Here is a 13,054-nt window from a genome sequence, read left to right as displayed (position 1 = left end):
CGGAGCTGTGTGCGTGTCACAGGGAGCTGTGTGGCTGCGTGTATGTCACAGGGAGCCGTGTGCGTGTCACATGGAGCTGTGTGTGTGTGTCACATGGAGCTCTGCGTGCGTGTCGCATGGAGCTGTGTGCGTATCACTTGGAGCAGTGTGTGTGCGTCACATGGAGCTGTGTGTGTGTTTCACATAGAGCTGTGTGTGTGTCACATTGAGCTGTGTGTGTGACATGGAGCTGAGTGTGTGTGTCAGTCACATGGAATTGTCTGTGTGTTACATGGTGCTGTATGTGTCTGTCACATGGAGCTGTGTGTGACTGACACGTGGAGCTGTGTGGGTGTGTCACATGGAGTTGTGTGTGTCACATGGAGCTGTGTGTGCGTGAGACATGGAGCTGTGTGTGTGACATGGAGCTGTCTGTGTGTGTCACATGGAGCTTTGTGTGAGTGACACACGGAGCTGCGTGTGAGTGACATATGGAGGTGTGTGTGAGTGACACACGGAGCTGAGAGTGTCACATGGAGCTGTGTGCGTGTGTCACATGGATCTGTGTGCGTGTGTCACAGGGAGCTGTGAGTATGTCACAGGGAGCCGTGTGCATGTCAGAGGGAGCCGTGTGTGTGTCACAAGGAGCTGTGTGCGTGTCACATGGAGCCGTGTGTGTGTCACATGGAGCTCTGTGTGTGTGTGTGTGTGTGTGTATGTGTCACATGGAGCTGTGTGCGTGCACCACATGGAGCTGTGTTGTGTCTTATGGACCTGTGTGTGTGTCACATGTACCCTGTGTGTGTGTCACCTGTACCTGTGTGTGTCACATGAAGCTGTGTGTGCGCCACATGAAGCTGTGTGTGTGTGCCACATGGAGCTCTGTATGCTTGTCGCATGGAGCTCTGTGTGCGTGTCACATGGAGCTCTGTGTGCGTGTCGCATGGAGCTGTGTGCGTATCACTTGGAGCAGTGTGTGTGTCACATGGAGCTGTGTGTGTGTTTCACATAGAGCTGTGTGTGTGTCACATGGAGCTGTGCGTGTGTGTATGAGAGACATGGAGCTGTGTGTGTGACATGGAGCTGAGTGTGTGTGTCAGTCACATGGAGTTGTCTGTGTGTGTCACATGGAGCTGTGTGTGAGTGACACAAGGAGCTGTGTATGAGTGACATATGGAGCTGTGTGTGAGTGACATATGGAGCTGTGTGTGAGTGACACACGGAGCTGTGTGTGAGTGACACACGGAGCTGTGTGTGTGTGTCACATGGAGCTGTGTGTGTGTCACATGGAGCTCTGTGTGTGTGTGAGTCACATGGAACTGTGTGTGAGTGACACATGGAGCTGTGTGTGAGTGACACACTGAGCTGTGAGTGAGTGTCACATGGAGCTGTGTGCGTGTGTCACATGGATCTGTATGTATCTCACATGGAGCTGTGTGTGTGTCACATGGAGCTGTGTGTGTCACATGGAGCTGTGAGTGTGTGTGTGCCACATGGAGCTGGGTATGTGTGTCACAAAGAGCTGTGTGCGTGTCACAGGAAGCTGTGTGCATGTCACATAGAGCCATGTGTGTCACATGGAGCTGTGTGTGTCACATGGAGCTGTGTGCGTGTCACAGGGAGCTGTGTGCACGTCACAGGGTGCTGTGTGCACGTCACATAGAGCCATGTGTGTCACATGGAGCTGTGTGTGTCACATGGAGCTGTGTGTGTCACGTGGAGCTGTGTGCGTGTGTCACATGGAGCTGTGTGCATGTCACAGGGAGCTGTGTGCGTGTCAGAGGGAGCCGTGTGCATGTCACATGGAGCCGTGTGCGTGTCACATGGAGCCGTGTGTGTGTCACATGGAGCTGTGTGCGCGCACCACATGGAGCTGTGTGTCACATGGACCTGTGTGTTTCACATGTACCTCTGTGTGTGTGTCTCATGAAGCTGTGTGTGCGCCACATGGAGCGGTGCATGTGTGTGTCACATGAAGCTGTGTGCGCACCACATGGAGCTGTGTATGTGTTGCATGGAGCTCTGTGTGCGTGTTGCATGGAGCTGTGTGTGCGTGTCGCATGGAGCTGTGTGTTCATGTCGCATGGAGCTCTGTGTGCGTGCCACATGCAGCTGTGTGTATACCACATGGAGCTGTGAGTGCATGTGTCACATGGAGCTGTGTATGTGTCACAGGTGGCTGTGTGTGTGTGTCACATGGAGCTGTGTGTGAGTCACATGCAGCTGTGTGTGAGTCACATGCAGCTGTGTGTATGCCACATGAAGCTGTGTGTGTGTGTGTGTGTGTGTGTGTGTGTCACATGGAGCTGTGTGTGTGTCACTTGGAGCTGTGTGTGTGTGTCACCTGGAGCTGTGTGTGTGTCACATGGAGCTGTGTGTGTGTGTAACATGGAGTTGTGTGTGTGTCACATGGAGCGGTGTGTGCGTGCGTGTGTGTGCGCGCGCCAGATGGAGCTGCGTGTGTGTCACATGGAGCTGCTGTGTGTCACATGGAGCGGTGTGTGTGTGTGTGCGCCACATGGAGCTATGTGTGTCACATGGTGCTGTGTGTGTGTGTGTGTGTGTGTGTGTGTGTCACATGGAGCTGTGTGCGTGTGCCACATGGAGCTGTGTGTGTGTCACATGGAGCTGTGTGTGTGTGTCACATGGAACTGTGTATGTGTGTGCCACATGGAGCTGCGTCTGAGTGTCACATGGAGCTGTGTGTGTGTCACATGGTACTGTGTGTGTCACATGGAACAGGGTGTGTCACATGGAGCTGTGTGTGTGCCACAATGAGCTGTGTCTGAGTGTCACATGGAGCGGCGTGTGTTTATGTGTGTGTGTGTGTGTGTGTGTGTGTATATGTCACATGGAGCTGTGCGTGTGTGTGCGTGCCACATGGAGCTGTGTGTGTGTCACATGGAGCTGTTGTGTGTCACATGGAGCGGTGTGTGTGTGTGCGCCACATGGAGCTATGTGTGTCACATGGTGCTGTGTATGTGTGTGTGTGTCACATGGAGCTGTGTGTGTGTGTGTCACATGGAGCTGTGTGTGTGTCACATGGAGCTGTGTGTGTGTGTCACATGGAACTGTGTATGTGTGTGCCACATGGAGCTGCGTCTGAGTGTCACATGGAGCTGTGTATGTGTCACATGGAGCTGTGTGTGTGTCACATGGTACTGTGTGTGTCACATGGAACAGGGTGTGTCACATGGAGCTGTGTGTGTGTGTGTGCATCACATGGAGCTGTGTGTGTGTATCACATGATGCTGTGTGTGTGTGTCATATGGAACTGTGTGTGTGCCACATGGAGCTGCGTCTGAGTGTCACATGGAGCTGTGTGTGTGTCACATGGTACTGTGTGTGTCACATGGAGCTGTGTGTGTGCCACAATGAGCTGTGTCTGAGTGTCACATGGAGCTGTGTATGTGTCACATGGAGCTGTGTGTGTGTCACATGGTAGTGTGTGTGTCACATGGAACAGGGTGTGCCACATGGTGCTGTGTGTGTGTGTGTGCATCACATGGAGCTGTGTGTGTGTATCACATGATGCTGCGTGTGTGTGTCATATGGAACTGTGTGTGTGCCACATGGAGCTGCGTCTGAGTGTCACATGGAGCTGTGTGTGTGTCACATGGTACTGTGTGTGTCACATGGAGCTGTGTGTGTGCCACAATGAGCTGTGTCTGAGTGTCACATGGAGCGGTGTGTGTTTGTGTGTGTGTGTGTATATGTCACATGGAGCTGTGCGTGTGTGTGCGTGTCACATGGAGCTGTGCGTGTGTGTGCGTGCCACATGGAGCTGTGTGTGTGTCACTTGGAGCTGTGTGTGTGTCACTCGTAGCTGTGTGTGTATCACATGGAGCTGTGTGTGTCACTCGGAGCTGTGTGTGTGTCACATGGAGCTGTGTGTGTGTCACATGGAGCTGTGTGTGTCATTCAGAGCTGTGTGTGTGCCACACGGAGCTGCATGTGTGTGCCACATGGAGTTGTGTGTGTGTGTGACATGGAGCCGTGTATGTATCACATGGAGCTGTGTGTCTGTGTCACATGGAGCGGTGTGTGTGTCATATGGAGCTGTGTGTGTGTGCCACATGGAGCTGTGTATGTGTGTCACATGGAGCTGTGTCTGTGCGTGACATGGAGCTGTGTGCGCGTGTCACATGGAGCTGTGTGTGTGTGTCATGTGGAGATGTGTCTGTCACATGGAGCTGTGTGTGTCACATGGAACTGTGTGCGTGTCACATGGAGCTCTGTGTCTATCTGTCACATGGAGCTGTGTGTGTGTCACATGGAGCTGTCTGTGTGTGTGTGTCACATGGAGCTGTGTGTGTGTCACATGGAGCTGTGTGTGTGTGTATGTCACATGGAGATGTGTCTATCTGTCACATGGAGCTCTGTGTGTGTCACATGGAGCTGTCTGTGTGTGTGTCACATGGAGCTGTGTATGTGTCACATGGAGCTGTGTGTTTATCACATGGAGCTGTGTGTGCGTGTCACATGGAACTGTGTGTGTCACATGGAGCTGTGTGTGTGTCACTCGGAGCTGTGTGTGTGTCACATGGAGCTGTGTGTGTGTGTCTCACTCGGAGCTGTGTGTGTGTCACATGGAACTGTGTGTGTGTCACATGGAGCTGTGTGTGTGCGCGCCACATGGTGCTGTGTGTGTGTCACATGGAACTGTGTGCATGTCACATGGAGCTCTGTGTGTATCACATGGAGGGGTGTGTGTGTGTGTGTGTGTGTGTCACATGGAGCTATGTCTGAGTGTCACATGGAGCGGTATGTGTGCCTCAAGGAGCTGTGTGTGTGTGTCACATGGAGATGTGTCTGTCACATGGAGCTGTGTGTGTATCACATGGAGCTGTGTGTGTGTCACATGGAGCTGTGGGTGTGTCACATGGAGCTGTGTGCGTGTCACATGGAGCTGTGTGTGTGAAAAGCAGGGTTTTGTGGGACTTACCTCGTAGCCTTTCAAAGACGGACCCACTAGGATGATTGGTCTCATGGATGGCACAACATCATAGGGAGGCACATTCTCTTGCTGCTCAGAGGGATACAGAACGCCAGAGAAAGTATTAGAATTATTAAATTTAACCCTTCTAATCATCAAGCACAACTAGAGGCCCTCCATCTCATTGAGTTCTGTTGATCCTTGGTATTAGCCCCACTCTTTTACACCTGCCTTGCCTTTATTAGTATTCATGCAATTTGCTTATCAAAGTTGTTTCCATTCCCCTTCCAGGCAGTGCATTGCTGATTAGAGCAACTTCCTGAGGAATAACATTTTCTCATCACTCCCACCCATCCCGCAACCTAACTCTGGCTTGACTGTTATAAATCGTTAGGTTACTTCTGGCTAATGTCCTTTCAGATCGATGAAACAGTTCTCCCCATCTTGGGTCTACCAAACCCCTCACCAGTTTTAAACACCTCTGTTAAATCACGCCTGAACTTTCTCTGTGCCAAGGAGGACAGTGCCAAATTCCATCCGTCAGCTTACAAGTGTTTACATTTCTAATGACAGAATCGACAGGTTAACAAGGTTCCACTAACAGTGAGCGAGAAGCAGTGCATTGCTTTTGCTGAGCACAGGCTAGTTCGAGATGAAGCAGTCACACACAGAGAGAAGCATTCCAGCCGGAGTGTTTGCCAAGTGCAGAAAGGGTTTGTCAAACCCAATTCCAAAGAGGCAGTGCGGCTTTAAAATGCATTGCTTATTTAAAAAACTGTCTCAAGTCTCAAATACTGATAAATCGTGCTGAATATAAAAGTCAAACCACAGCAATAATTTCATAAACATTTCTGTAAAAGTGTCTCATGAATTATATTGAACTTTGCTTTCTACATTGCAATCACACTTGCTCAGACTCTGAATATATAGCCAAATATAGCAATATATTATATACAAATAAAGATAAAATATATAAACTAATTGGCAGACTTAGTGTTGGTTTAGTTGAGTCTGCCCCATATGGTCCACAATGTTACAACTGAAGACCAACTGATGAAAATGATCTAGACTGCCTGTCTCTAGTCACTAGAGACAAACAAGGCTTCCTTTCTCAGCATTCCCCATTTACAGAGCATGTCATCAGCGCCCATTCTGACAACAACAGGAATTCTCTGTCTGGTGTTAGCCAGTGGAACCTGCCTGCAACTGCAGCTGGGTTTTAGTGACTAGCCTTCGGATTGGATTGGAAGTGTCATTCAAAATTGTTATCGATTTAATTTCGCACAGATCAGAGTGGATAGCAATTTGGAAGTGTTCAATTTAGACCAGATTAATTTAGGACATCTGGTCAGCACAAACGAGTTGGCCCAAAGTGCCTGTTTCCTTGCTGTGTGGTTATTCTGTCACATACTGAACATGGGTCTAATCTTATCATCAAAGATAGGCTCCTTTTACAGATTGCTCAGCTGATAGGACAGCACCACGTCAAACATGGTCCCATCCACACGTGCTGCCCAACTGCCTTGGCCTGGCTCCCTCTCCTTTAACAACAAGAAACAACCCAATTTGAGTGGACCCAGTGCTGACATCAATTGGTGCCACACTGACTGAGCAAGAGACACTCTGGGTCTGAGTGAACCTGTTCCATGCTGGGCCTTGCTTTGGCTGATGGAGTGACCAATGAAGTGGGCAGCACAACCCAGCTCACTGATGGCTATTTTACTGAAGAACTTGTGGTGTATCAGAGATTTAATGAAGTTTCAGTCCAGTTATGTTGGGCCTTGGTCAGGCCACATGTGGTGCATTAGATCTTGCTTTGGCCTTCTTACTGAAGAGGGGACATGTTCACTCAGGGGGGAGAGCAATGCAGACTCACTCAGCCGATTCCTTGAATGAGAGAATTGTGTGATGAGGAGAGATGAAGCAGATGTGACCTACAATCATTTGAATTTCAAAGAATGGGAGATGATTTAATTGGAATTTATAAAACTCCCGAGGGACTTGAGAAGACCAATGTTTCTCCTAATGGGGGAGCCTAGGACTCGAGGTCACTGTGTCTAGGAAAAGGAGCCGACTGTTTATCATGGAGATGAGGTGACATTTATTCACTGAAAGGGCTATGGACCTTCGAAATGTTCTCCCCAGTGATACCAGATGCTCAGTCGCTAAATTCAATTAGAATTGGAATGAAATGGTATAGGGATAGGGCAGGAAGGCGTAATTGAGGTAGAATTATTGAACATTGGAACAGGCTCAAAAGGACTGAATGTCCTACATTAACTCGTGTTTCTTATGCTGTTATATTCCAAGTATCTAAATCAGTTCCTGTTCCTTCTTAAGTCCTAAGGACACAAATTAAGTGAAACGGTATGGATTGGTCATACAGGATTATGATCAATCTTCATTCTCGAAAGGCTAATGCCACTTTTGATTTATTAATGTAAACCCTTTTACTGCAACTCGGTCCAAGTGAAATAGACACTTGCATCTACACCATATAAACATTTTAGTTTTACAAGTCAGTACCATTCCCTGCTCCTCCAATCATGTAAAGCTGTTATGTATCTGGCCACGGGGTCTCGAAAACCTCTTTACCTGTCTCTAACACACTTCTTTGGCTTTTTGTGTTGACTTTCTCGTCAATGGATCAGTGAATACTTGGAAAGCTGGGGGATTATGAGCAAACGTTTAATTTGTTTTGGGCTCTTGTGCTTTCCAGTTCACAAATAACTTGGCTCTTCCCTTTCCATAGTTCTAGACATTTTAACAAAGTAAGTGGCACAGAGCGTATAAAACACACTGTTGGAAATCTGCTGCCGTGGATATGCTGTTGTAGCAGAGTTTCCCATTTTTCCAACAAAATATTCCTTCAACGTTTTTGCTATGTCAACCATCACAACAGAAGTACAGATTCTGGCCACTTGATGGCTTACTCGACCAAGATATTTGCTCGAAACCATTCCCATCATAGACACAGAAACAATTTTATGTTCATCAGTGCCATGCAGAGTTTATTGATGGGCACAGAGCCTAACGTACATTACGCACACACAATTGTGACTCCTTTACCCTTACACATTTTTAAATAAACAACCCTGACCATGCTCTTGGCAGCAGATGCAAATGCAAGTTATTCCTCTCCAACATGAGCAAATGATGGTTATTAATCACAGGACTGGCTGAAGTATGTTTACTTTAACAGCTGTCATTCTAAGAGGCTTCAGGTTCTGAGGTCTGTTGTGTCACGGGAAACTGCAACTTCCCCAGTCTGACTCTACACTTCAACGCGAAATACAGAAAGCATAAAATAGACTTACCGATTTCTGCTTCGGCTTTGCTGCTCAAGTGTGCGTGGAAAGACAGCCCAAGAAAAAAATAACAAGGCATGCATGTTATTAACAAGTCTCAGAGACATGGAAGCAGCAAACTGAGTGGGATATGTGCGCTAGTTCGTGCATCAGGCAGCTGGGTGCACTGACAAGGCGTTACCTTCTTAAAAAATGGGATTCGTTTGGCGTTGGACGGGGGAGTCGTTACACTGCTAACGCTTGTTTTAGGGGACCGATGGTTGGTTTGGGAATCGCTCTCTTCTGCATCTAAGTCAATGGCATCTACATCAAAAGCTAAATTAGACAAGTCCGCATATCCTGGTAAAGGGGAAGAAGCACAGGTTGAAATGCAACTAAGGCTGAGAAAGAAAGGAAATTTCATCAACAGCAGTGAGAAAACGGATTGGAAAAGCAGCCCAACACCAAAGCAGCAGTTTGTGATTAAACAGTCCAGACTTTATTCTTAATTGATACACTGTGGAGAATATGGAATTCACTGCAACTTATAAACACGCTCAAGAATAGAAACACTTCTATTAATCTTTGCACAAAGTACTCCTAACCCACGCCAGGTGCAAAACAGAGCTTCCCCGAGCCCACTCACCCACATTCTCTAAACTGAACCATAGAATGGTAATTCTCTGAGTGAATGTCTCCATTTCCCATTTAAGACTTTGAGAGACCCCACATTCAGCTGGACTTTTCTACGTCAGTTTGTGCTTCATACTTAGATAGAGGACACTCAGCCACCAGCAGTAAGATTACCATTTCCTCAATGCATTTTGTGTGACATTTTTACACGACAGGTGATAGATGGGGGTCACCATTACATGGGGACTGCTCTCAAATTAGTCAAAGTTAACATTTATTTTGGGGAGACACAGACACAGTGATAGAGCACGACTCACACACACAGAATAGAACAGAGATAGGGATAAAGATACAGAGAGAGAGAAAGAGACTGTACGAAGAGACACAGAGAGAGAGAGTTGGATGCACAGAGGAAGAGAGAGAGGCACAGAGAGAGAAACGGACAGGACAGAGAGAGATAGACAGTGAAAGACACAAAGGTACCACGAGGGAGACAGAGAGAAAGAAGCATAGAGAGGGAGGAAAAAGCAACATAGAGAGAGAAAGAGAGAAAGAGAGAGAGAGAAAGCAGCATTGAGAGAGAGAGAGGGAGGGAGGGGGAGAGAGAAAGCAGAGAGAGAGAAAGAGAGAAAGACAAAGACAGAGACAGAGACAGAGCAAAGCAATACCCTTCTGAGTTGGAACCTATAAAGAGATTACCTCAAGGTCTGGTTTCCATAGAGATGATAGTCAATGGGAGGGAAAGGAAATGAATCTGCTGTGTATGACAGTTGTGGCTCCTGCAAGAGAGTGCAAATATTCTACAACAAGTAGTGGGCAGTCTCAGACTCAGACCTGGCAGTGATGCCTTCCATGCTCGAACAGCCCACTGCCCATTTTTAATGAAGTCACCAGAGAACTTCCTGTGCTAGTGTGCACTGATGCTTCCCTCGCAGATGCCTCAGCTCCCATCAATCCTTTTCTTGTTACAGTGATGGGCCTGCCATCATTGCCAGCAGACACGGAGAAAGATGGATCTCAAACAGCCCCACACTTGCTATCAAAGCCAGCTTGTGATTTTCTCTGAAGAAATGTCACCAACATCAACTGGAACTGATTGGAGATTGGCAGGACTGCACCCAAGTCCCATTGGTAGGATTCGTGATTGTTGGAGATACCTGTTGCTATTATTCTTCATTTAGTTCAGTTTAATTACCACTTTTGCCCAAATTTGTGTCCAGGCAAGAGAAGGCATAGGCAAAATGGGGGAGGTTCCATTTTAATTCATTCATGGGACCTGGGCATTGTCAGCCAGGCCATCATGCATTAAACCTCAGAAGATGTTGATGAGTGAATACAGAGAGAATGTTTCCATTCTTTTCCAAACAACTGCAGGCATTTGTTATCAGACTGTCACCAAGAAACCCAAGAGGAAATTTACTGGCAACTTCTTCACCTGAGTGGACTCTGCCAAAGCACTGGCATATTGAGATCTGTAGTTACACCGGAGATTAATCCAAATGTGCAGTCTCAGCAATTCAGTTGTTGCTGATCCATTGTATTTTTCTGGGAATGGTACCAGAAGGAATACATGTGTCATGCTGGTGAAGCAGAGGGAGAATTCTTCCTCCTCTTTGGAAAGGCAGGGAATCCAGGAGATCATCCCTTCATTGCTCTTGGATGGAGCGGGTTGCTTAGCACATTCAAAGGGTTGTTCAAGACAAACCACATGTGTGTTGGTCTGGCATCTCATTTCAGCCAAACCCAGGAAGGATAGACAACTCCAGACTTAATGTTTCGAGTCCAGTGACCCTTTTGCTGATGGACTTAAAAGGTTAACTCTGCTTTCTCTCTCCACAGATGCTGCCAGATCTGCTGAGTTTCCCCAGCAATTTGCTTCAGACCTTCAACATCTGGGGCAGCACAGTGGTTCAGTGGCTAACTCTACTGCCTCACAGCACCAGGGACATGGGTTCGATTCCTGACTACGTGTGTGTGTGTGTGTGTGTGTGTGTGTGTGTGGAGTTTGCATGATCTCCCCATGTCTGTATGGGCGTGCACTGGTTTCTTCCACCAGTCTAAAGATGTGCAGGTTAGGGGGACTGGCCATGCTAAATTGTGCAGGCTAGGTGGATTAGCCATGGGAAATGTAGGGTGGGTGGGCTGCTCTGTGGGGGGTCAGTATGGGTCAGCTGGTCTGCTTCCACACTGTAGCGATGCTAAACATCCACAATGTTTGTTTCATCTTAAGGATGGAGAACTGCCTTCTCTAAGAGTACATTGCTGAACCAGACCGCAAGTTTTCCAACAATTGGTTATAGTTTCACAGTCAGCCATTACTGTAAGATTTTTCAAAACATTTAGATCTATTAATTGAGTCATGCATCGGTTGGCCATGCGGCCTTAAGGATTGTTTCAGAATTGAACTTCACCCAGCTGTTGTGGTAGGGTTTGAGCATTTATCTCCAGGCTGGATTCATGGAACCCAGAAGCATTGCAATTATGCTATCATCACCCTTACTGCAAATACAACAGGAAATGAGAGAAACTTTCATTCTCTAAAAGAGAAAGAACTTGCATATTGAAATCATGACTCATTCAACTTAATTCTATCTCTATTCGGTAAATTCATTCCATTTCTTTCTGGATGCTGTTGGATGTGCTGTGTATTTGCACACGTTATCTTTTACTTCACTGGCATTTAAATTTTTCTTTTTTAAAATTAATTTTCATCCCCCTTTGACTGAAGGAGATGTTGCCTACAGATAAACAGAGTCATAGAGATGTACAGCACGGAACCAGACCCTTCAGTCCAACCCGTCCATGCTGACCAGATATCCCAACCCAATCTAGTCCCACCCCCAGCACCCGGCCCATATCCCTCCAAACCCTTCCTATTCATATACCCATCCAAATGCCTCTTAAATGTTGCAATTGTACCAGCCTCCACCACTTCGTCTGGCAGTTCATTCCATACATGTACCACTCTCTGAGTGAAAAAGTTGCTCCTTCGGTCTCTTTTATATCTTTCCCCTCTCACCCTAAACCTATGCCCTCTAGTTCTGGACTCCCCCACCCCAGAGAAAAGACTTTGTCTATTTATCCTATCCATGCCCCTCATAATTTTGTAAACCCCTGTAAGGTCACCCCTCAGCCTCTGACGCTCCAGGGAAAACAGCCCCAGCCTGTTCAGCTTCTCCCTGTAGCTCAGATCCTCTAACCCTGGCAATATTCTTGTGAATCTTTGCTGAACCCTTTCAAGTTTTGCAACATCTTTTCGATAGGAAGGAGACCAGAATTGCACGCAATATTCCAACAGTGGCCTCACCAATGTCCTGTACAGCCGCAACATGACCTCCCAACTCCTGTACTCAATACTCTGACCAATAAAGGAAAGCCCTCTTCACTATCCTATCTATCTGCGACTCTACTTTCAAGGAGCTATGAACCTGCACTCCAAGGTCTCTTTGTTCAGCAACACTCCCTACGGTCTTACCAAATGTTTTGTGCTTTGCTTTGGAGCTTACACTTTATCTTGAGAATCCAAAGTGCATGGCTGAAGAGAGAAGCAGCCTTGAACCTTGAACAAAGCAAAGTTCAGAACGAGAGAAAAAAAAGATGCTTGACACTTACCAGTTGCAGGAGGTGTGGGTCTCCTAGTTCCTGGAACATCTCCTAAACTAGAACTGGAGTTTCCACCAGATTTGCTAAAGTAAGAGTTTCAAAATGAAAATAAATCAGTGACATTAGAAAGTGCGAATGTCAAGCTAGCTGCTGGGTGCCACCATGGCTTGGTGGTTAGCACGGCTGCCTCACAGCACCAGGAACCCGGGTTCAATCCCAACCTCGGGTGACTGTGCGTGGAGATTGCACATTGTCCCCGTGTCGAGGTGGGTTTCCTCCGGGTGCTCCGGTTTCCACCCACAACCTAAACATGCAGATTAGATGGATTGCCCATACGGAACATGGGGTGGGGGTCTGGATGGGATGCTCCATAGAGGGTTGGTGTAGATTCAATGGGCTGAATAGCCTCCTTTCACACTGTAGGGACTCTATGGTGCTATGGTCCTCTCAGTTCACCCCATGTGAACTGAAGGTGCAGCCAAGTGCAACCTGAATCCCTAAATCCAAACTAAGAATGAAGCCCAATATAGTATCTGACCCAGTGTTACTGCTTAGTGACTGGTTATGAAGGCACTTTATGGACAACTGTGAACATAGCTGACAGTAAGGGTGTGCA

General features: G+C 47.4%; 1 protein-coding gene across 4 annotated transcripts in view; it reads right to left on the bottom strand.

Annotated features, from left to right (window-relative positions):
• cacnb1 (calcium channel, voltage-dependent, beta 1 subunit) overlaps positions 1-13,054 on the bottom strand; it is a 119,166-nt gene that overhangs the window by 49,546 nt on the left and 56,566 nt on the right. For 3 of the 4 annotated variants that reach the window (XM_060848821.1, XM_060848822.1, XM_060848820.1), the window contains exons 5-7: positions 12,448-12,521; positions 8,405-8,562; positions 4,925-5,005 (exon numbers count right to left, since the gene is read on the bottom strand). In XM_060848821.1, coding sequence (XP_060704804.1) covers positions 4,925-5,005; positions 8,405-8,562; positions 12,448-12,521 — 313 coding nt within the window. Of the gene's footprint in view, positions 1-4,924; positions 5,006-8,232; positions 8,253-8,404; positions 8,563-12,447; positions 12,522-13,054 lie in introns of all 4 variants that reach the window. The other variant, XM_060848823.1, reaches the window with a different exon arrangement.

Source organism: Hemiscyllium ocellatum, chromosome 32 (assembly GCF_020745735.1).
Source record: "Hemiscyllium ocellatum isolate sHemOce1 chromosome 32, sHemOce1.pat.X.cur, whole genome shotgun sequence".
NCBI lineage: Eukaryota > Metazoa > Chordata > Chondrichthyes > Orectolobiformes > Hemiscylliidae > Hemiscyllium > Hemiscyllium ocellatum.
Note: the sequence above shows the minus strand (reverse complement) of the source record. Positions and strands in the feature narration are given on the sequence as shown.